This window comes from Archocentrus centrarchus, chromosome 2 (assembly GCF_007364275.1).
Source record: "Archocentrus centrarchus isolate MPI-CPG fArcCen1 chromosome 2, fArcCen1, whole genome shotgun sequence".
NCBI classification, from domain to species: Eukaryota; Metazoa; Chordata; class Actinopteri; order Cichliformes; family Cichlidae; genus Archocentrus; species Archocentrus centrarchus.
Genome location: NC_044347.1, coordinates 2,719,203 through 2,743,574, shown reverse-complemented (window position 1 = coordinate 2,743,574; position 24,372 = coordinate 2,719,203). Strand labels below are relative to the sequence as shown.

At 43.6% G+C, this 24,372-nt stretch overlaps 1 protein-coding gene across 1 annotated transcript; it reads right to left on the bottom strand.

The window, feature by feature from the left end:
- Window positions 1-217: 217 nt before the first annotated feature.
- LOC115791222 (NLR family CARD domain-containing protein 3-like) lies at window positions 218-23,419 on the bottom strand. The gene is made up of 7 exons (XM_030745382.1): window positions 23,396-23,419; window positions 23,008-23,236; window positions 18,682-20,458; window positions 6,786-6,959; window positions 4,121-4,294; window positions 1,779-1,825; window positions 218-1,603 (listed from the first exon to the last, which is right to left on the bottom strand). The coding sequence occupies exons 1-7, from the start codon at window positions 23,396-23,398 to the stop codon at window positions 1,077-1,079; spliced, it is 2,931 nt and encodes a 976-aa protein (XP_030601242.1). The 5' UTR covers window positions 23,399-23,419; the 3' UTR covers window positions 218-1,076.
- Window positions 23,420-24,372: the final 953 nt, after the last annotated feature.

The following is a 24,372-nucleotide window of genomic DNA, read 5'->3' as shown; positions in this document are numbered from 1 at the left end:
CTTACACTATGAAGGCATACAGAAAATGCATGTGGCGTATTTTGCCATGCGTTCTTTTATGCACACAAACTTACTGCCATAGGGCACTAAAAAGTGATCACGCAAATCAAGCTTTTACTTACACATACATTTACAACCTATATAAAGTAATAACAAAGCTAAACTCTCTCCATATATATATATATATATATATATATATATGGGGTTGGTACCCAATCTTGGTGTCTGGGGATGATGAAATCTCCCCTGTCCTGGCTCCCCCTTGCAGTACCATGTGTGTTGTACCTCATCAATCTCTAGCTGAGACAGCAATTGCTTCCTTTGTATGTTGGAACATAGAGCTACAAGTTGTTTTGATGTCAGTTTGGCTGTTGGGTTTCGAAGAATCCATAGGTTCCACATCTTCTTCATGTAACCCCTTATTCCAACAGTTCCCGATTCTCATCTTGTCTCCATTTATGCGTAACCTTATAGTTCCAGTAGCCCACTTATCATCAGTGTGCCCCGGTTCCTCAACACTGGATGCAGACCTTGTTAATCCCGGCAACATCTGGTATGGCTTCAGTCTCGCACATATTCTAAGATAAGCTTGGTTAGCATGGGGGGGGGTCTAGCCTGGGCTCCAGTAATGGATGTAAGGTCTCCTGCTCCAAAGACAGTAATGTTCCCACTACACCATCCAACTACAATCTCTGGCTCTCTTCTACACTGTGTCTTTTGTCCTGTCTCCCTTCTCTCACCCCCAACTTGTCATTCTGACCCCCCCTCCCTGAGCCTGGTTCTGCTGGAGGTTTCTTCCTGTTAAAGGGAGTTTTTCCTTCCCACTGTCACCAAGTGCTGCTCATAGGGGGTCGTTTAGACTGTTGGATTTTCTCTGTAGTTATATTGGGGTCTTTACCTTACAATATAAAACACATTGAGGTGACTGTTTTGGCAGTACATAAGTAAATCTAATTGAAATTGAATTGAATCTATGAATCAGGAAAACACGTTTCTGAATCAAAGACGTACAGACTGAACTACTGTTCAACGGTCAGTGTTTCTCGTACAGGAGGACGCCTTTAGGACTCAACTTTTCACACAAATACTGTGGAATCAGAAAACACTCTAAACCCAGGATAAAGAGGTTCAGTGAATGTGGTGTTGAAGGTGTGGAGGTGGATCAGAGTGTCAGAGGAGACTCTGTAGAAGGACAGAGTGCCAGCAGGATAGTCCACATACACTGCTACTCTGTTAGAGACAGAGGAGGAGGGGGAGAAACACGTTAATCTGTTATTGTGCCAGACCGAATGAGGACCATCATCGTCAGAGCATCTTAGACTCCAGGACTGATTATTCCATCCAAACACACAGTCATTACTCTCTCCTTTCCTGCTGATTCTTCTGCCAGTCACTGATATTTCAACCCCTCCTCTCCACTCGACCTCCCAGTAACAGCGACCAGTCACAACATTTCTACACAGCAGCTGGGGCCAGTAATCAAACCTGTCTGGATGATCAGGATATGACTGAACCTCCTCCACACGTGTCACCTTCCTGTTGTTGTCAGACAATTTGAGTTCCTTGTGTACTGTGTTTGTGTCGATTGTGAGTTGACAGGAATCTGATGGAGAGAACAAACACAATCCAGCTGCAGTTATTGATCCATCATCTGTTCATTGATTGACACTTTGATGATGACTCCTGACATCAGAGATGTGAATGAGTGATGTGACAGTTTGAAGATGGTTGAATGTGTGCTGCTTTGTTTTCATCAATCACATTAAAAACACACTTACACTTCCTCAGACCTGGGATCAGCCATCGCACTCCAACAGGCTCCACCCTGAAAGGAGGAGGGGGGGGGTCAGAGCAGCACAGTCTCTGTCAGCATGCACACATGGACATTACATCCCTCTCATACACACACTGTTACACACTGATAAAGGAACAGCACAACATTTTCACAAATAAAACTTCCATTCAACACTCTGGCTTCCTCTCACAGTCCAAAGATATACAGTTAGTGGAGTTAGATTAACTGTCGATTCTAAATTGCCTACAGGTGTGAATGGCTGTTAGTTTCTCTGTTTTAGCAGCACAACAGACTGGGGACCTGTCCAGGTGTACCCTGCCTCTTGCTCTATGGCAGCTGAGATAGGCTCCTCAGTGCAAATCACATGGAAGCCTCCTTGGAGTTTCCTATAAAGCACCTGAAAAACTATCAGACTGCGAGGAACAAGATTCTTTGGTCTGATGAAACCAAGACTGAACTGCATTGCCTCAATTCTAAATGTTATTTCTGAAGGAAGGCACAACGCTTACATCAGAGAGCAACTTGGGGTTCAGTATCTTGCCCAAGGATACTTTGGCATGCAGCCTAGAATTGAACCATCAACCTTCCAAATAGTAGAGGACCTGCTCAACCTCTTGAGCCACAGCCACTTGGGGTGGCTGTGGCTCAAGAGGTTGAGCTGTGAAAAACATACTTCTGGAGGAGGAGGTTGTTCTCAGTGGGTACTATGTACCCCAATCATCCAGTCAGACAGCTGGCAAAGTGTACATTAGCAGAAGTGAACATGTCCAAAATTGCCAGAGCACTTTTGCAAATATTGGCCAACTTGATAAATTAACCATATACCTAAATTCTGCACAATTTATGGCCACACCACCCTGAACATGCCTGATCTCAGAAACCAAGCAGGGTCAGATCTGGTCACTTTTGGATGGGAGACCATCAGGTACCGTAAGCTTTTGGGGTGGCTGTAGCTCCAGAGGTAGAATGGGTCATCTACAAATCTGAAGGTTAGTGGTTCAATTGCATGCCAAAGTGCTTTTGGGCAGGATACTGAACCCCAAGTTGTTGTCTGATCTGTTCATTGGAGTGTGAATGTTAGAAAGCACTTAGGTATAGAACAAAGTGCTGGGAGAATGAGGCACGATATATAGAGTGCTTTTGAGTGCTCAAAATCATGTTTACAGATATTTTTCTAGATACATAAATGTCCTAACTGAATCCCTCAAAACTGTAAAGGACAAGCAGTTGCAAAAAAAACTTTCTAACTACATATTCTCTTTTGCACAATTTGCATGTCCATCAAAATAAAAAAAATAGTGTGACTGTTTTGGCACTTTGTGATCAAAGTTCTCTGTGTCCCAGGAACTTATACAGAAAAGCCACAAAGTAAAACTATTTTTTTAATACCACCAGTGGAGCTGTGATAGGCCTTAGGGGAAAAAAATACAATTCCCAGCAAAATGACATCACTTCCTGCTCTCGTAGTTAATGGCTCCCATGAAAGCCGTGTGATAGTTTATGCTGGCAATGTGATGATGGATATTCCTATGACAGAAGTGCTGTGAGCAGCTGATCGACTTCATAAAGCACCTGGATTATTTTGTTCTTGTTGTGTGTGGTTATTACTTGATTTGTGTTATATGTAAGTTGAAGGGAAATTTGCATGTGTGCTTAGATTAGTGCTAGATTTACAAATAATGATGTATAAGTTGTATGATTATGTAATATGTATATATATTAATGAGTAAGTAGTTGATTATTTGTTCACATGCAAGACTTTAATAGCAGGACATAAAAGGGTTGAACTGCAAGGTGTCTGTTGCTTTGTTCAGTTTGTTTATGGCTTGAAGCAGAAACCCAGGAAACAAGAGAAAGGGGTTGGAAGATCACAAGGCTGGATTGCGACCAGAGGTTGGAAACAGTAGATAACCCCCTGACAGCTGTAAAACCGAAGAAAATGCAGGGACAAAGAGGGCACCAGACTTCGTGAACCAATGTGCGAATTGTAGTCGCAGTCAGGGAGATGATGTCCTGGTCTGGAGCTTTGTATTTTCACTTTTTCTTTTGATGGGAAAATAAACGCAATTTGAGATTAATTGAGTGCCTCCTGCACTTTTCACTAAACAGACACCTGAGTTCAATTTTATAATTACTACAAAGTGTAACTGCTCCAATTTTATATACAAAAAGAATTGCTCTCTTTTTGGTTGCAGTTCTGCCATTAAAAACAGATAGACAAATTTGATTGTGGTGTAAAACTAGGCTAAACATGTAAATGTATGCAAAGACCATGGCATAGAAAATGTTTCAAGCTCTGTCCTCTATCAGACATTTTTTCCATACCTGAGAGTGTCCAGTCTCCAGTGTGGATCATTCAGTCTGACCAACAGCAGCTTCATTCCTGAGTCTCCTGGATGATTGTAGCTCAGGTCCAGCTCTCTCAGATGGGAGGGGTTGGAGGTCAGAGCTGAGGCCAGAGAAGTACAGCCTTCCTCTGTGATGAGACAGCCTGACAGACTGCAGACACAAAAATCACAAAATTCTCAGTACAGCACTGGTAGCCTGAGTACATATTAGCATAACTAAGGGATGCTTCAGGGTAACCCGATCCAACACTAACTAGAAATTTTATAAAAATAAATGCTGGAAGCATAATCTGTGTCTCCTGAATCCAAATTGGAAGCTGGATCCACAAGGGATGTGCCAGATAGCCGGCTACTTTTAGAAACTCTAGCAACCACAAATCAACCTGCAGTATGAGAGCAAAGAGCTATTTTAGAATATGAAGCCTTTAAGATGTGATGGGCCTGATCATGCAGGACTTCATATGTGAGAAGATTCTGGATTTAGTTTTACATGGAGCCGATGAAAAGACACTAATATGGGTGAATTATAGTCTCAGCCAAAAGTTTTTAAAGTTTCAAGTTTTCTGGTTTTCACAAAGTTTGGTCCTTCAGTGTTTTTAGATCTTTTTGTCAAATATTTCTATGGTATATTGAAATATAATGACAAACATTTCATAAGTTTCAAAGGCTTTTATTACCTAAAGTTTATGCAAAGAGTCAATATTTGCAGTGTTGCCCTTTCCCTTTCAAGACCTCTGCAATTCACCCTGGCATCCTGTCAACTTCTTGGCCAAATCCTGACTGATAGCAACCCCTCCTTACATAAGCAATTCTTGGTATTTGTCAGAATCTGTGGGATTTTGTTTGTTAAGCTGCCTAGTGAAGATTGACCATGATGGGATTAAGATCTAGGGAGTTTCCTGGCCATAAATAAAGGGCTTTATGAGAGAAATTACTTTACTCCAGTCCTCAGAAGTCCAATCCCTGTACTTTTTGCAGAAGATCACATTGTCTTTTATGTTTTTCATGGAAAGAAGTGGCTTCTTTCCTGCCCTTCTTGACACCAGGCCTGCCGGCCTGGTGTATTTGTCTCACCAGAAATGTACAAGTGTGTACAGTTCTTGTGGTGGAAGGAAGCCTATGAACAGCTTCAGGATTGTTTTGAGTTTATAGACTGGTTCATTTTTGAAAATCTATACACTTCTGCAGTGCTGTTTTACATCAAAGCCTGTAACAAGAACAAACCATCGATCACCAGGAAGATTCTACTCCTACTAAGGTTCCAAACAAAGCCTTTAAATCAGGGTAACCAGAACAGTACAGTGCTGCAATGATGGCATTTAAGAAATGCAAAGGCAGAATACAAGACAAGGATTGAGGGACATTTTGACAAACATCATCCCCGCTGGGTGCAGCAGGAAAAACAACCTGTTCTTAAAAACTTGTAAGATAAAAGAACTGATCATTGACTTCAGGAAGAACAGGAAAGACCACCTCCCTCTACAGGTAAATGGTAAAACAGTGTAGCAAGTCGCTTTCTGTAAATTGCTGAGCACAGTAATCACATCAGACATCTCGTGGACTCAGAACATCAACTAACTGGTCAAGAAGGCACACCAGTGTCTCTATTTCCTAAGAAGCCTCAGGAAGATCAGCTTGTCACAGCAGACACTCCATTGAGTGTCCTGACACATGGCATCCTGGTGTGGCTTGGGAACAGCTCAGCAGCTGGCAAAAAAGCTCTTCAAAGAGTAATCAATGTGGGGCGAAAGATTACCAACTCACCCTTACCTGCCTGGGGGAAATCATCAGGTTTAACCGTCAGACCAAACTATCCTGAAATTTCATTGTATATAAAATGACAGTAAAGAAACTTTAGGCCTTGAAGCCCTTTTCATGCAAAGCAATGAGGACTGCATGTGTTTCCTTGAAGTTAATTATAAAAAGAGAGAGAACAATGATTTCAAGAACCGCCCTCCTTTTAAAGCTAGTCAGAGTGATCTCCAGCCTTGTCCCCATCAACACTCTCGCCTGTGTTAAGAAGAATATCACTGAAATAATGTCAGCAGGTACTTTTGTAGCAGGGCTGAAATAAAGTGAAAATGGTTTTGGGGGGTGGATTTAGTTTATTTTCATGGTAAAGATGGACTTCGTAATTATTTGCAATTCATTCTAGAATCTTCATAATATTCTAGACTATATGCAAATTCAAACAGTTCATGCATTTATTACAGAATAATTTATTATTCTGCAATAAATGCATAAACTGTGTTTTCAGCATTACTCAGAGGAGTATTGCTGAAAACACAGTTCAGGATATTTCTAATTTTAGCAGGAATGATTAGAGGAAGAACGACAGACAGTCCGATGGTTTTTTTTTTTTAATGTAAATGCTAAATGTCTGTGTAGATTCTCAGTCATCCAGGTCATAGTAGTCTCTGGAGCTTGAAAAAGGCGACTGGACTTCTTTTTGTTTCTTGAAGACGTTTCACCTCTCATCCGAAATGCTAAAGGACATGAGTCCATTGTAATTCAGAGTCTAACAATCCACCCAAAGTTTGATAAAATGATAAAGTGTTACCAGTTTTATAAAGGTTGGTTGCTTGCAAAATAATGTAATTTAGGATGTAAATGATCTTCAGTGGAAAAGTATGAATATTGACCTGAGAGTTTCCAGTGTACAGTGAGGATGCCCCAGTCCATCAGACAGATGCTTTATGCCTGAATCCTGCAGGTCATTGTTACTCAGGTCCAGATCTCGCAGACTAGAGGACTGGGAACTGAGAACTGCAAACAGATCTTCACAGCTTCTCTCTGAGAGGTTACAGCTATTTAGTCTGAAAAATTACAACACTGGTGTTAAAGTGTATTCATAGTTCAGTGAGGAGTTACTAGATCTGGCAGTATTGAATCTTGTTTCAGGGCTGGCTGGAATCCTTTTCACTTTATATTAAACAATTCAGAAATGTGGCAGTTTACTGTGACTTAAGGCCTTTACACACCAGATGCATAATTTCCGTGCTAATGTTTTGTGCATTAAAAATTTTTCGGACTTGCCTGTTCTTAACGCAGCCATTCACACTGACCGCAGATCAAGTTAGATTTTTCTGACTTTTGCAAGTGAACAAACAGATCTGACCAGTCAGAGTGCTGTATTTAGCAACATGTGAGCTCAATACACAGTGATGTGGGAACAGCAAAATAATACAGCTACCTCAGACACAGCTACACGCTGCTCCCGGTCAGTCGGTTCTCTGAAATTATTCTGTCTCCTCACATGAGATCCCAACTCTGCCAACAAGAGCTCAAACTGCCCACTGATATCCTGAAATATGCACGAAAGCGGCTGTGGTGCAGCTTCAAAACTCTCCCTGTTGCTGCTTTCTTATGAGTTGGATGAACCCAGAATCTCGGTTTCTTCCTTCTCTTGTTTCCAAATATCAGGATCTCATTACATCATCTCTTAAGATTGACTGCATTTTTTTCACAGTGTGTTTTTGAGGACAATTTATTTGTAAAAACACAGCACGCCAGTATGTGTATGTAGGTTACATGACAAGTCCGCATCCGAAAGATTCGGAATTTTGTGTTGTTTTTACAAAATGTGTTCAGTGTGTAATGGCCTTTAGATTTAAATAGTAAAACAAAGATACAACAACACATGAATGAAGTTGACTTAAATATCTGCAATTCTTGTTGCTTAAAAGTATTAACTGATGAAAAACAAAATATCACTTGACCTGAGTGTTACTATTTTACAGTGTGAATTCTTCATTTCAGTACACAGAAGCTTCACTCCCGAATCCTGCAGGTTGTTGTGACTCAGATCCAGGTCTCTCAGACAACAAGACTCAGAGCTGAGAACTGAGGAGAGAGCTTTACAGCTTCTCTCTGACAGATTACAGCCACTCAGTCTGAAAGAGAAACAACAAAAGATATTTATGATCAAATTATTTTTAATGTTGAACCAAGATAAGAAAAACAAATGCAGTGTTGTGCAAAAGTCTTGAGTCACCCCTGACATAGTTATATTTTGCAAGGAAAATGGGAACTGAGTGCAGTGATTTATTAAACTGTGGAAACAGGCATGTATGTTTGTACAGGCTTAACATGCTTCAAAGTAAGTATTATGAACACTTTCATTCTTCAGCACAATCCAAACTCTTGTAGCCCTTTGAGACCTATAATAGAACAAGTCTGGCAGATCATATCGTTACAGTTATACATGCTGTAGTAACATCCTGTGGAATATTACAACTCACATACAGCAATAGAACCTTCAGAACTCTAATTATAATAATATGTATGAATGTAATCAATAGATGTAAGGTACATGCTAATGCACACGATAAAGGGCGTAGAGTACATGTTATTGTTAATGCTTTATACATGATTTTTGTGAACCCATTAGAGCAGAGATCCTCAAATCCAGGCCTCGAGGTCCGGTATCCTGCAGGTCTTAGATGTGTCTCTGCTTCAACACACCTGAGTCAAATATAGAAGTCATTAGCAGGACTCTGGAGAACTTGACTGCATACTGAGGAGGTAATTCAGCCATTTGATTCAGGTGTGTTGGATCAGGGACACCTCTAAAACCTGCAGGACACTGGACCTCAAGGTCTGGATTTGAGGATCCCTGCATTACAGGAAGGATGCAGCATTCTGGGACACATTGAATCCATCACATATAAGTGTAAATCCTCTGTTTTTATATGCAAAAAAAATTTATTGCTCTATGTGGTTTCAATTTTTCCAGCATTTAAAAGCAGTCGGCAGTCTGGACCGCCGGCAATCTGGCAGGTCACATGGATTTAACAATTTCTTTAGTCTTCAGGAATCATTCTCCAGAATTCTTAAAGGAAATTTCAAAGCTCTTCTTTGGATGTTGACTGCCTTCCCTTTCATTCGAACACAGTGCTTCAATAATGTTGAGATCTGGGCTCTGGACAGGCCAATTCCTGACTAGTGTTTCATTGTGTGTTTTTCTTACCAGGTATGCTTTTACTGCATTGGCAGTGTGTTTGGGATTGTTGTCATGATAATAAAAAAACAAACAAACAAACAAAGGCGCTTGTCATGGTCCTGGGTCATGTGCCCAGCGTTTTGTGTTTAGATTTGTTTTTGCAGAGTTTTGTTATGTCCTAGTTTATTATGGTTTACATTTTGATTTCCTAGTTCCCTTTGTCCCTATGTCTCCCCTGTGTCTGTATTCTTGTGTCTGTTTTGTCCTTTTGTCATATCCCTCACCTCCTGTGTTTTCGTATTGAGTTTTATTCCCAGTGTTGTCTAGTCTGCGTCTCTGTCCCGTGTCTGTGTCTCTTTGTTTGTTTCCCCATGCCTTGGTCCATCTTTAGTTTCTTATGTGTGCCAGTGCCCCATGTTACTCTAAGTCTGCATATCCCTTGTTAGGTGTTTCCTGTCTGGTGTTCCCTGTGTGTTGTGTTTAGCTTAGATTCTGTTCACCTGTACCCTGTGTTCCCCAGCTGTTTCTTGTCTTTCATTATTACCTCTTGTGTGTATTTAAGCCCCTGTGTATGTTTTACTCTCAGTTGCGTCGTCCCTCATGGAGGTGTGGTTTTGTCTTGGTCTCCTGTCAGTTTGCGTTTCGTTTCAGTTACGCTCCTCTGTGTTTGTTTTTCATTATCTATAATAAAGCTAACTTTTAAGTTCAGCTTTGCCTCGGACTTCTGCATTTGGATCCTCCGTTCCCACATGACAGCGCTGCCAATCAGATGCTTTACAGATCAGTATTATGCTTGGGGATACTCTGGCAGCCAGGAATTCAACCACCAACATTCTAATTAATAATGGCCTGTTCTGCTTCCAGAGGTGTCTGTTTATTGCAGCCTTTGAGAAACATGGGATTTGTACCACTCTGATTTTTTACATTCAGTTATTATTGACGTGCATATTTTCCATCTTTACTTCACAATAACTAAACTGAAAGTGGGAAAAGTGCTTAGGAATTAAAGCCAGTTTCCTTAAATGCACACTCTTTTTCAAAGGCTCAATAATTAGAAAAACTAATATAATTTTAAGAAGAAGAATATTTTTAATACTTGGGTGGAAATCCTTTGCAGTCAATGACTGCCTGAAGTATAGAAACCATAAATATTGCCAAACACTGTTTCCACACACACACAAAACACGCTCTCTCACTATAACTTATATTGTAACTACAGCACACAGTTGAAGAACAGTGACCTGTTACTTTACTACTAGTAACTTAAGCTAACCTGAGTATTCAAAAGCCTCTTCTTGTTACAAATTAAAACAGCTGTGATCAAGTGCGTTATCAAAAGAGTGTGCTGGAGCGCCTTGTGTGTGTGCGTGTGGGGGGTTTGACAGGAGGGGAGGTGAAGGAGCACAGGGGCACCTAATCAGCACCATGCCATATTCACAGCTGTTAAATACAGAAAATGCTGACTAGAGAAATAATTTGTAACTTCACTAAAAAAAAAAAAAAAAAAAAACTCAATTCACTGTGCCATTGGTTAAGGACCATAGCACAGTGATTTCCGGAATAATACCGTGATAGGATGCCACCTGTGCAAAAAGCCCAGTTGTGAAATTTTTTCACTACCAAATATTCCACAGTCAGCTGTTGGTGGTATTAAAACAAAGTAGAAGTGAATGACAGCAACTCAGCCACAAAGTGGTAGGTCATGTAAAATCATAGAGCAGGGTCACTAGATGTTGAGGTGCACAGTGCACAGAGGTTGTCGACGTTCTAAAGAGTCAATAGCTACAGACCTCAAAACTTGATGATTTGACCTGGAGTATCAATACGACCAGCATTTACAGGAAGGCCCAACAGAGACTGCATTTCCTGAGGGTTCTTAGGAGCAACTATCTGACCCAGAATCTGCTGGTGTCCTTCTACCGTTGCTGTGTAGAGAGCATCCTGACCTACTGTCTGTGCGTGTGGTTCAACAGCTGCACAGCAGCAGACAGGAAAACACTCCAGCGAATCATCAACACGGCTCAAAAGATCATAGGCTGTCCCCTGCCCTCCCTCCAGGAACTGTTCAATGCCCGCTGCCAGAGGAGGGCACAGAACATCCTCCAGGACCCCTCACACCCTGGACACTCCTTGTTTCAGCTACTGCCATCAGGCAGACGTTTCAGGACAATGAAGGCCAGAACAAACAGACTGAGGAACAGCTTTTATGCCAGGGCTATCATTGAACTGAACTCTGTGTGGTTTGGACAGTGATGTGGGGTGGTAGTGCTGACTGTGTGCGTGCGTTGGTGTGTGTATTGGGGCTAGATTCATCTTAATTTACTATTGTGCACTGTATTTTAGTAATCATTTTTATCACTCATATTTTTATTATTTTATTATTTATTGTCTGAGGCACCTAAAAGGAATGCATTTTAAATTTCGTTGTGCAACTTCTGTGTACAATGACAATAAAGATTCTGATTGATTGACTGATTGATCTGATTTCTTGTGGCCTTCAGGTTAGCTCAGGAACAGTGGGTAGAGACTTCATGGAATAGGCCTCCATTGCTGAGCAGCTGCACCAAGCCTTCCATCACCAAGCACAAAGCATCAGATGCAATGATGTAAAGCATGCTGCCACTGGACAGTAGAGACGTGTTCGCTCATGTTTCTCCATCTTGCAATCTGGTGGCCAAATCTTGTTGTTTCGTGGTTGGAAGAAGAATGGTATATCTTTGACTGCATTGTGCTAAGTGTAAAGTTAGGTGGAAGGGTATAGTGCTGTTTTTTTTTTCCAGGAGTTGGGCTCAGCCCCTTAATTCTGCTGAAAGGAATTGTCAATGCTTCAGCATACCAAGACAGTGTGGACAATTTCATGTTCCAAACTCTGTGGAACAGTTTGGGGATGGCCCCTTCCTGTTCCAACATGACTGCACACCAGTGCACAAAGCAGCTCCATAAAGACATGGATGAGCCAGTTTGGTGTGGAAGAACTTGACTGGCCTCTCCTCTGATAGAACAGCTTTGGGATGAAGTAGAGCCAGGCCTTCCCATCCAACATCAGTGTCTGACCTCACAAACGCACTTCTGGAAAAATGGTCAAAAATTCCCATAAACACTCCTAAACCTGTGGAAAGCCTTCCCAGAAGAGTTGAAGCTGTTGTGGCATCAAGGGGTAGTCTGACATCACATTAAACCTTATGGATTAAGAATGGAATGTCACTCAAGTTCATATGCGTATGAAGGCAGATGAGCAAACCTAACAACTGGTTGTGCCATCTTTGGCAGTGAGAACTACAGTAAAATACTTGTAATACCTGGCAATGATTGTTTCACCTACCTACCCACCTACCTACCTTCATCGTATAAAAACATCATTTTGTATTTTATTTGGGCTATCTTTGCTAATAGTAAATGTTGTTTGATGATCTGAAACATGCAAATTTTATAAATATATATCTTTCAATAAAATAAAAAACAAAACAAAAAAATAAGAAAACGAGCAGGTGTAGACATGCTTTTTCAAGGCTTTTTAATAGTATTATGTTATATAAAATATATGTTATATATTATAAATTGAGATTAGTAAATAAAATAATAAAAAATCTTCTCTGTGAATCGCCACCTTATTGTGGTGGAAGAGTTTGTGTATCCCAATGATCTAAGGAGCTATGTTGTCCAGGGGCTTATCCCCCTGGTAGGGTCTCCCCATGGCAAATTGGTCCTGGGGGAGGGGCCAGACAAAGAGCAGCTCAGAAGACGCCTATGGAGATTCCAACACGAGAACTGTTTACCCTGACCGGGATAGGGTTACCAGGGCCCCATCCTGAAGCCAGGCCTGGGAAGGGAGCTTGAGGGAGAGCGTCTTGAGGGAGAGAGCCCGTGGTGCCCGGCCAGGCGCAGCTCATAGAGACAACATGGGCCCGCCCACCTGTAGGCCCACCACCCGAAGAAGCCGTCGTAGGGGTCGGGTGCAGTGTGTGCCGGGCAGTGACCAAGGGCGGAGGCATGGAATGTCACCTTTCTGGTGGGGAAGGAGCCTGAGCTAGAGCATAAGGTTGAGAGATACTGGCTAGATATAGTCAATTCAATTTTTTAAGTTTTCAATTCAATTTTATTTATATAGCGCCAAATCACAACAGTCCCCTCAAGGCGCTTTGTATTGTGGGTGAAGACAATAATAATAATACAGAGAAAACCCAACAGTCAAAATGACCCCCTATGAGCAGCACTTGGTGACAGTGGGAAGGAAAAACTCCCTTTTAACAGGAAGAAACCTCCAGCAGAACCAGGCTCAGGGAGGGGCAGTCTTCTGCTGTGACCGGTTGGACTGAGGGGAGAGAAAAAAAGACATGCTGTGGAAGAGAGCCAGAGATTAATAATAACTAACGATTAAATGCAGAGTGAAGTATAAAGAAAGTAAATAAGGTGATTGAAAAGAAACAGTGCATTATGTGAACCCCCAGCAGCCTAGGCCTATAGCAGCATAACTAAGGGAGGGTCCAGGGTCACCTGATCCAGCCCTAACTATAAGCTTGATCATAAAGGAAAGTTTTAAGCCTAATCTTAAAAATAGAGAGGGTGTCTGTCTCCTGAATCCAAGCTGGAAGCTGGTTCCACAGAAGAGGGGCCTGAAAGCTGAAGGCTCTGCCTCCCATTCTACTCTTAAGTATCCGAGGAACCACAAGTAAGCCAGCAGTCTGAGAGTGAAGTGCTCTGTTGGGGTGATATGGTACTATGAGGTCTTTGAGATAAGATGGGGCCTGATTATTCAAAACCTTGTAGGTGAGGAGAAGAATTTTAAATTCTATTCTAGATTTAACAGGGAGCCAATGAAGAGAAGCCAATATAAGAGAAATCTGCTCTCTCTTTCTAGTCCCTGTCAGTACTCTAGCTGCAGCAGTTGGGCTCACCTCAACCCATGGCCTGGGTTCTGGAACCAGTCTCCCGGAGAGGAGCTGGACTCTGTTCCAGTCTGGAGTTGCCCTCGATGAGAGGCGGCGAGCTGGTGTGGGTGTTCTTGTATCCCCCCTGCCTGCACATTGGAGTTTTCACCGGTAGACGAGAGGGTTGCTTCCCTGCACCTTCAGGCCGTGGAACGGGTCCTGACTGTTGTTTACATTTATGTACCAAATGATTCAGAGTACCCACCCTTTTTGGAGTTGCTGGGTGAGGTGCTCCATCCGGTGACTCTATCGTCCTGCTGGGAGACTTCAATGCTCATGTGGGCAATGACAATTACACCTGGAGGGGCTTGATTGGGAAGAATGGCCTGCCCAATCTGAACCCAAATGGTGTCTTGTTATTGGACTTCTGTGCAAACCACAGTTTGTCCATAATGAACAATATGTTCGAACATAAGGTTGTCCATAAGTGCACATGGCTCCAGGACACCCTAGGTTGCAGGTCAATTTTGCAATCGTATCACCAGATCTGCGGGCATATGTTCTGGAGAACAGCTGAGGTGTCAACTGATCACCACCTGGTGGTGAGTTGGATCAGGCGGGAGGGGAAGATGCTGGACAGACCTGGCACACCTAAATGTATTGTGAGGGTGCGTTCATGTTGTGACACCTGGCAAAAGCCATAGTCCTCGAGATCTTCAACTCCCACATCTGGCAGAACTTTGACAGCATTTAGAGGGAGGCTGAAGACACTAAGGAATACTTAGGGAGGTCCTCGAATACTTCGAGGACCTCCCTAATCCCACTGACACACCTTCTGTAGTGGAAGCAGAGTCCAGAGACAAGGGGGATCACTCACCCATCACTGGGGGTGAGGTCACTGAGGTGGTTAAAGAAATCCTTGGTGGCAGGACCCCTGGGGTGGACGAAATTCACCTCGAATTCCTGAAAGCTCTAGTTGTTGTAGGGCGGTCTTGGTTGACACGCCTCTGCAACATTGTGTGGAGATCTGGGGTGGTGGCATTGGATTGGCAGGCCAGAGTGGTGGTCCCCATCTTTAAGAAGGGAGACTGGAGAGTGTGCTCCAACTTTCGGGTGATCACACTCCTCAGCCTCCCCGGTAAAGTCTATTCCAGGGTGCTAGAAAGGATGGTCTGCCCGTTAGTCGAACTTTGGATCCAGGAGGAACAATTTGGTTCCTCCTGAGTATCCTGTGGGAGTATAGGGTATCTGGCCCATTGCTGTTGACCATTAATTCCCTGTACAACCGCAGTGAGAGCTTGGTCTGTATAGCCGGCAACAAGTCGGCCTTTGTCATCGATTCTGTTCATAATTTTTGTGGACAGTATTTATAGGCATAGCTAAGTGGCGAAAGGCTTCTGCCTTGGTGGCCTCAGAATCTCATCACTGCTCTTTGCGGATGATGCAGTTCTGTTGGCTTCATAAGAAGGTGGCCTCCAGCTTGCAGTGGAACAGTTTGCACCCGAGTGTGAAGCAGGTGGCATGAAAATCAGCACCTCTAAGTCTGAGGCAATGGTTCTCAGCCAGAAAAGGGTGGAGTTCCCTCTCCGGCTCAGGGACGAGTTCCTGCCTCAGGTGGAGGAGTTTAAGTATCTTGGGGTCTTGTTCTCAAGTGACGAGAGAAAGGAGGCGGGCTGAGTCTGCAGTGATGCAGACGCTACACCAGTCTGTCGTGGTAAAGAGGGAGCTGAGTGTAAAAGCAAAGCTGTTGATTTACCGGTTGATCTACGTTCCTACCCTCCCATGAGCTATGGTTAGTAACCGAAAGAATAAGATCGCGAATACAAGCGGCAGAAGTGAGCTTCCTCCAAAGGGTGGCTGGCCTCTCTTAGAGATAAGGTGAGGAGTGCGGCCAACCGGGAGGGGCTCATGGTAGAGCCAATGCTCTTCCACATCGAGAGGAGCCAGTTGAGGTGGCTTGGGCATCTGATTAGGATGCCTCCTGGGCCCCTCTTGGGTGAGATGTTCTGGGCATGTCCTACTGGGAGGAGGCCCCGGCATAGACACAGGACACACTGGAGAGATTATATCTCTCAGCTGGCCTGGGAACGCCTTGGGGTCCCTCCGGATTAGCTAGTGGAGGTGGCTGGGGACAGAGAAGCCTGGGCTTCTCTGCTTAGGCTCCTTCCCCTGTGACCCAGCCCCGGATAATCGGAAGAGAATGGATGGATGGATATTTTTGGTGACAGAGAAATAATGAGACGTTTTTTCTTTAAAATTATGGATCTTGAAGTGGGTTTGATATGTGACATTTAGTGTGAAAGGGATGATGGCATGATCATTTGTAATGACTGAATAGATTATTACATCTCTTATGTTTTGCATAAGCGTGTTACTGAACATAAAATAATTCGATATGGGTGAAGGACAGAAAAGTTAGTAGTATATTCTCTAGATGAAGGGTTGTTATCAAGTTCATAATGATTCATATATTGTTTTATTATGATTGTAGAATTCTTGAACTACTAGGTGAAATTAAACAGAAGCAGAATCTCAAGTCTTTGTTGTGATCAAACAAAGCTGCTTGATGAAGGATTGATGACAGCATTGAAGTTTTCAGCAACAATTAAAATTGTTGAATTACTCAATGAATTTTTTTTTTTTTTAGAAGAAATATGGTCAGTGTTAGGGCAGTAGATGTTGATTACTAAGTGTTGAATGTTTAGGAATACACACATAATAATAAATCTTCCATCTAGGTCAATGACAGATGTGTTAACTATATTTATTGTGTTTCTTTCCTTAACTTGTTGAGTTCTTCATATTTATAATGTTCCAGAAGTTTTGTTTGAATGGGATTCTAGGTGGTGAACTTGATGAAAAATAGTCTGTTTTACAGTGTCCAGTGTCAAGTTTTAGCTTGAGTTTTTATGAAGTAGCACATCAGTGTAATGGGGTTGTACTGTTTGTTTTAATGTTTTATTTTCTGCCATGATCAAGCACTGTCGCCAACTCCTCAGTATGGAAAGTAGCTATTGGCTGTCCTAAAAGTCACTAGAAGTTGCTAGGTGATGTCATCACCTAATTTGCATAATTGGTTATTTGCATGTAGTTGCAATTGAGGCTGTAGGAGAGAGGAATAACAGCTTTGGAGAGACAAAAAGTGAAGAAAAACACCCTAAATATGTTTAGAACTACTAGGGCTGGGGAACATGGACCAAAATAATATCTCAATATTTTTTAGCCAAATGGTGATATACAAACTATATCTTGATCTGTTTTTCTTCCCAAAGGTATAAACAAAAAGGCACTTCAGAGTCAAAGCTACATGTCCCAAATGTCACACAGACACTTTTATTAACATTCAGCTGTAGATGTACATGAGAAATTGCTCAAAAATAAACCACTGACATATTTAAATAATAATGTAGACTTCACCACAGTGCTTCCTCCTGTGTAAGAGAACAAACATGTGAACAGACTGAATGAACAAACTTCCATCCTTCAGTCAGCAGGATTTCAGCCAGCTCACTAAATCCATAGAAATATATGCTGACGTATCACAGCAACGGACTCACTCGCTCAATGTGGCGTCGTACACACCGTCTGCATTGTGAAGACAACAACAGACCAACTTCAGCTATTTAAGTCACATGACTCATGGTACATACCAACAGCCAGGTACTCTTGGGGGTCTGGGCAATGCCAAAGCATCTGAATGATGCAGTAAGAAGGCTGTATGTACATAAAACACGGTGATAGTGGAGGATTTCAGGTTAACAAAAAACTCTCCAAAAGTTGCCGACGTCACCGGGAAAACTCGGTAGATTTGTCGCTAGTCGCTTTTTGGAAAAAAAAAGTCACTAGGGGGGTCTGAAAAGCCGTTAAATCTAGCGACAAAGTCGCTAAGTGGGCAACACTGTGACCAAGACACTCACTGTTTTACAGGTGGTTTGGAGGGATTTTTTAAAACTTTTCAAGCGCTTCCATATAGCTGTGTACAGATTTGCTTTTGTTCTGTGTTAGCATCTGGGGAAAATGGTGGGTTCCAGTGTACCCAGCAGATACACATATACACACACGCACACAACTGAAATGAATTGGATTCCAGGACTGAGCAAAGCTCTTTTACTTCATCATTTATTGTGATCAGTAAGTACAGTTTGTTGTTTATAGGTGCCAGTACACTGACTTCAGTTTTTTTGGTTTGCACATGGGCAGTGTCGGTGTTTGAAATCTTTTTTCGTTTGTATGGTTTTAGTGTGTCTTGTTGAGTTGTCATGTTTGGGTCCATTCTATAGTAGTTGTAACAGTAATCATTCTAATCCTACATGTGGATATTTTTTCCAGTATATATTCACTGTTCCAGTGGTTGTCAAAAGGATTTGATGTAGTATACACTACATACAAGTTTCTTTACTTGTCGAATTATGAATCTGTTTTTATCAGTGACTGAGTGCCACACGATGAACTGACACCTAGATCACCTGATTATTTTTTTAATTCTTTTTTTTTTTTTTAAAGTGAAAGTAATCTGATCTAGATGCTGGACTTGCAGGCTACTTGAATGTAACATGGGAAACCCCATTTAAATTCACAAAATGAAAGTTCTTTTAGTATGTATGTGAAATGACAATGTTCAAATGAGCTAAAACATCTACCACGGGCAGGGTTTGTTATGCCAGGCAACACTTGTGCTAAGAAGAATCAACATTTTAAAAATGAAGGGATTAGCACATATTTACTTACAATGCTTTGTTGGAGGCTTTGACCACTGGCAGCAGCCTCAGCAAAGCCTCCTCTGAAGCAGAGTATTTCTTCAGGTCAAACACATCCAGATCTTCTTCTGATGACAGTAAGATGAAGACCAGAGCTGACCACTGAGCAGGAGACAGTTTATCTGTGGAGAGACTTCCTGATCTGAGGTACCATTGGATCTCCTCCACTAGAGAACGATCATTCAGTTCATTCAGACAGTGCAACAGGTTGATGCTTTTCTCTGCAGACAGATTCTCACTGATCTTCTCCTTGATGTACTGGACTGTTTCCTGATTGGTCTGTGAGCTACTTCCTGTCTGTGTCAGCAGGCCTTGTAGGAGACTCTGATTGGTCTGTAGTGAAAGACCCAGGAGGAAGCGGAGGAACAAGTCCAGGTGTCCATTTGGACTCTGCAAGGCCTTGTTTACAGCACTCTGGCGGAGATAATTGATATTTTTTTTATTTTTAAATCTGGAGGTTGCTGGTTGTTCTTCCAGCAGATTGAGTCCAGAGTTGATGAAGGTCAGATGGACATGAAGAGCAGCCAGAAACTCCTGAACACTCAGATGGATGAAGCAGAACACCTTGTCCTGGTACAGCCCTCTCTCCTCTTTAAAGATCTGTGTGAACACTCCTGAGTACAATGAGGCTGCTCTGATATCGATGCCACACTCTGTCAGGTCTGATTCATAGAAGATCAGGTTTCCTTTCTGCAGCTCCTCAAAAGCCAGTTTTCCCAGAGACTCAATCATCTTCCTGCTCTCTGGACTCCAGTGTGGATCTGTCTCAGCTCCTCCATCATACTTGACCTTCTTCACTTTGGCCTGAACCACCAGGAAGTGGATGTACATCTCAGTCAGGGTCTTGGGCAGCTCTCCTTCCTTTTTGGTTTCCAGCACATCCTCCAGAACTGTAGCAGTGATCCAGCAGAAGACTGGGATATGGCACATCATGTGGAGGCTTCGTGATGTCTTGATGTGGAAGATGATCCTGCTGGCCTGCTTCTCATCTCTGAATTTCTTCCTGAAGTACTCCTCCTTCTGTGGATCAGTGAACCCTCTGACCTCTGTCACCCTGCCAACACACTCAGGAGGGATCTGATTGGCTGCTGCAGGTCGTGTGGTTATCCAGAGGTGAGCAGAGGGAAGCAGGTTCCCCCTGATGAGGTTTGTCAGCAGCACATCCACTGAGGTGGACTTTCTAGGGTCAGTCAGGATTGTAGTTTTGTGGAAGTCCAGAGGAAGTCGACACTCATCCAGACCATCAAAGATGAACACAACCTGGAAGTCTTCCAGGCTGCAGATTCCTGCTTCTTTGGATCCAGTAAAGAAGTGATGAACAAGTTCCACCAAGCTGAACTTTTCCTCTTTCAGCACATTCAGCTCTCTGAAAGTCAATGGAAACATGAACTGGATGTCCTGGTTGGCTTTGTCTTCAGCCCAGTCGAGGGTGTATTTCTGTGTTAGGACTGTTTTCCCAATGCCAGCCACTCCCTTTGTCAGCACTGTTCTGATTGGTTCATCTCTTCCAGGTGAGCCTTTAAAGATGTCTTCTTGTCTGATTGTTGTTTCTGCTCTGTCTGGTTTCCTGGATGCTGTTTCAATCTGTCTGACCTCATGTTCATCATTGACCTCTGCAGCCCCTCCCTCTGTGATGTAGAGCTCTGTGTAGATCTGATTCAGGAGGGTTGGGTTTCCTGCTTTAGGGATGCCCTCAAACACACACTGGAACTTCTTCTTCAGAGCAGATTTAAGTTCATGTTGATAAACTGCAGCAAAGGTTTCTGAATGACAAAGCAATACAGAATATTAGTTCATGTTTTATTAAGTTTACAATGCAATCTCATTCCACTAAAAATGTATGTTTCTGTCATGTAACAGCTATGTGGCAGGCAGGAAAGATGGCCCCAACACAGGATATGCCAGATAGAGGTAAAATGTCAAACAGATTTATTGGCTGGCAGAGCAAACAAGCCAGGGCTGGACAAGACCAGAGGCACAGAATGCACAACAAAAATAAAACAAAACCAAAATATAAGACTCCAAACAGGAGTCAAGATAGGTCACGGGGTCTGATGGGAACCCCTCAGCAGAAAACAGATAGTTCAGGGGCCTACCGCAGTGCGGCGGCGATGTGATGTGGCATGAGGCAGACCGCACTCCCAGCAGTGGCAGCGACAACGTGGCATGGCAGGGGTCGACTGCGCTCCCAACAGCAGAGACGGATGACCTCAGGCAGGTGGCTGCGTGGCATGCTGCGGTGACTCCCCAGAGCTCTAGCTGGCCTACACTCTCCTGAGCCCTGGATGGTCAAAGACTTGAAACACTTGGAAGACTCAGGATGTTCGGACTGAGCAGGACTCCCTGGTGGCTCGGACTGGGCAGGAACCCCTGACGGCTCGGGCTCTGGTTTGGGACCCCCTGGTGGCTCGGACTGAGCGGGACCCTGACGCCTCAGACTGAGCAGGCCAAGGCTGCGGTGCAGGGCGCACAGCTGTCTCCCTGGACAGCTGGGGCTGCTTATGGGATTGTTTGGGTGTGTCTAGTGGTGATGAGGATGATGGCAACAAGGGCTCTGACTGGGAAACTAGGGGCTCTACTGCAGCTGACGGGAGGGACTGGGGCTGAGACAGGGAAGCTGCTGAGGCTGACACTAGGGGTGCTGACTGAAGCTGAGGGACTGCTGCAGCTAACAGAGACTGAGGGAAGGCTGGAGCTACAGCCGACTGAGGCTGAGAGAAAGCGAACACTGGGGGAATTAAGGGGACCAAAACTAGCGGGCTAACCAAGGGAGTTGACTGGGACTGGACGGATGCTGGAGCTATAGCTGACAGGGACCAGGGGAGAGCTACTGGAGCTGACTGGGACAGAGCTACAGCTGACTGAGACAGAGGCTGAAGAGGCACTGCAGGCGATGCTGAAGACTGTGGTTGCTTGGAGACTGCTGCAGCAGGCTGTGGCAGCAGGGGCTCTGCTGCAGGCGACAGAGACTGAAGCTGGGACGGAGACTTGAGAGTGGCTGAAGCAGGTGTGGATGGCTGAAGGTGAAGGGTGGTGACCAAAAAGTCCTTTACTAACGTGTGTAAGGAATCCAGAGGCCATGGAAAGCCAGCACTCGGCCCTTGAAGCTTGGCTGCAATGGTTTTTTGTTCTTCCTCACACGGGTCAGACAACAGTTCTAGACACAGAGTGTCCACTCTCCGAATGATAATTTTTTTCTTCTCCTCAAACAGGGCGAGAGCAGCAGAGTCCATAGCTTCACGATATGAAATTTTTTCATGGGTGTCCATATGAGCCTTGTTAACAACAGTTTGTGGTTTTATAGTTCCCTCTGAGGCAAAAACAGAATGACTCACTGTGTAGGTGGGCTGTGATTGCCATTTCTGCTGTGGAAAGCAATGCTCCTTCCCCACTGAAGCTGGCTGAGGAAATGGCGGTGCAGATGGTGTGGAAATCCATGGTGGCGGCGTGGAAGTCAGCAGCTTTATACTGCACGCCGCCGGAGATGAGCCTCTCCACCGTTGCTGGGAATCTAGCTGCCCACCCTCCGGGACAGGCTGAGGCAGCAATGAAGCGGGTGAGTTGAGTGGCCAGGGACCCCTATATCCCAGGTACCGGGAAAATGCTTCCTCCTGTGTCATCCCACTCGGCTCAGGAGAAAACTCCCTCTGCTGCTGCTGGGAATTCTTCTTCCTTCGTCCCTGTGTAGATTTCTGAGTAGAAGAGGGGCGTGCGAGCGGAGATGCAGGTGAGGGAGCAGCTGGAGCCAAAAACTATCCGCCCACTCGACAAACCTGTGGCTTAGGCTCGGGAGGTGAGCGGCGTTGTTGGGGACCCTTCCAATATGCAGGTCCTCCCAGAACCACGTGAGAGCCGCTGTACATCTCCGTATCTGCGTAGTCCATTCTGGTCGCATCGTTCTGTCATGTAACGGCTGGAGGACCCCAACACAGGATATGCCAGACAGAGGTAAAATATCAAACAGCTTTCTTGGCTGGTAGAGCAAACACAAGGCAGGGCTGGACAGGACCAGAGGCACAGAATGCAGAACAAAAATAAACTCAACTAGAATCTCCAGAAAACAGGGTAATCAAACAGAAAGCACACAGCGAGGGAAACATTAGGCAAAGATGCAGACTTGACACTGGAAAACACAAGGAACTAGGAAGCCACACAAACAAAACAGAACTATACAAAAAGAACATAACGCTGGGCCATCGACCCAGGACCATGACAGTTGCATGTCAACCCATCACCTGAGACATTAGTAAATGTCTCATTTATCCAGCAGCTTCAATCTTTAGAGAAATCCTCTTACTGTTCTGTAGATGCTCAGCCAGCTCCTCCTGCTTCATTCTTCTCAGGAAGTCCAGTGTGATCTTCACAAATGCCTCTTTGCTGCTCCTCCTGTGCTCTCCATCCTCACTTTCCAACGCTTCCTCATCTTCACTCTGACTCTCTGAACGTTCTGGGTAATCTGGACTCAGAAGCTTCTGGATCTTCTTCAGCTCGTTATTCACAAAGGCAATGATGTTGTCCTCCAGCAGCTGGAACAGAATACTTTATGAATGACCCAGTCAGACTGAAATCATGGAGCCAAACATCAGATCCATGTTGGACACACTGACAATCCACTGGTCTCCAAAGAGCAGCATGGAGATGACTGAAAGAACAGATGTAACAGTAGTTGTTGTACATGTACAGACCATAAATATGGAGTCCAGCTGTGTTTGATGCTGCTGGGCAGACTGACCACTGGGTCCCTCTAAACTCTGCTGGTCCACTCTGTGGAGGAACCATCAAGAATGAGTTCAAGCAAAGAATAAAGATTAACTAAGTGCCATTTTGACATACACTGTGACTCCCCATGACTCCCTGTAGTTGTAAAAGTTTACTAGTCCTTCAGAGACTTCCACTAAGAATCTAAGTGTTTTGCTTTGAATTTGAGTGCTTGCAGTGTTCTACTTATACAAACTTATGCACTACGTGGGACGTTTAAAACAAGTTATACTTCATTAAGGTCTTATTTTTACCTATATAAAGAGAAAAGAGAGAAAAGGGTTGCATCTGTAACCCCCCCCCAAAAAAAAAACAAACAAACAAAAAAAACAAAAACAAAAACCCAAAAACACAGGAAACAGCAATTGAAATTCAATTCAATTTTATTCATATAGCGCTAAATCAGAACAAACTGTCATGGTCCTGGACTGGAGGGCCAGTGTTTTGAGTTCTTTTTTGATGCATTTTTCTTATTTTTGTAAAATTAAAACTGGAGGTGTGTGTTGATGACATTATTCTGAAGAGAGTGTACCAGGCCATGCAGGAGAGAGATTAAAAAGTGTTCCACCAAGAATCAGAATCAACTTATTGTCATCACAAGCCATAAATGTAACGAAAAGGAGTTCCAGAACAACCATTCAAAAAGACAAACAAATCAGACAAACACAGGGAGATCAGTGTCTGCAGCCGTGCAGCCATCAGAGGCGCTGGGAAGACAAGGTGAAGGGAGCCAGCTGAGGTGAGTGAGTCCAGGTTATTTGTGGATCTCTTCATGACATTGGGTGGTGGTGCTGTCACTTGGTGTTGGCTGTCACTTGGTGTTGGCTCTCACTGCGGTATTGTATCACTTCCTGCTCCTGTTTCGGAGCACAGTGTTTTGCTGTCTGTTAGCTGTTATATCTGT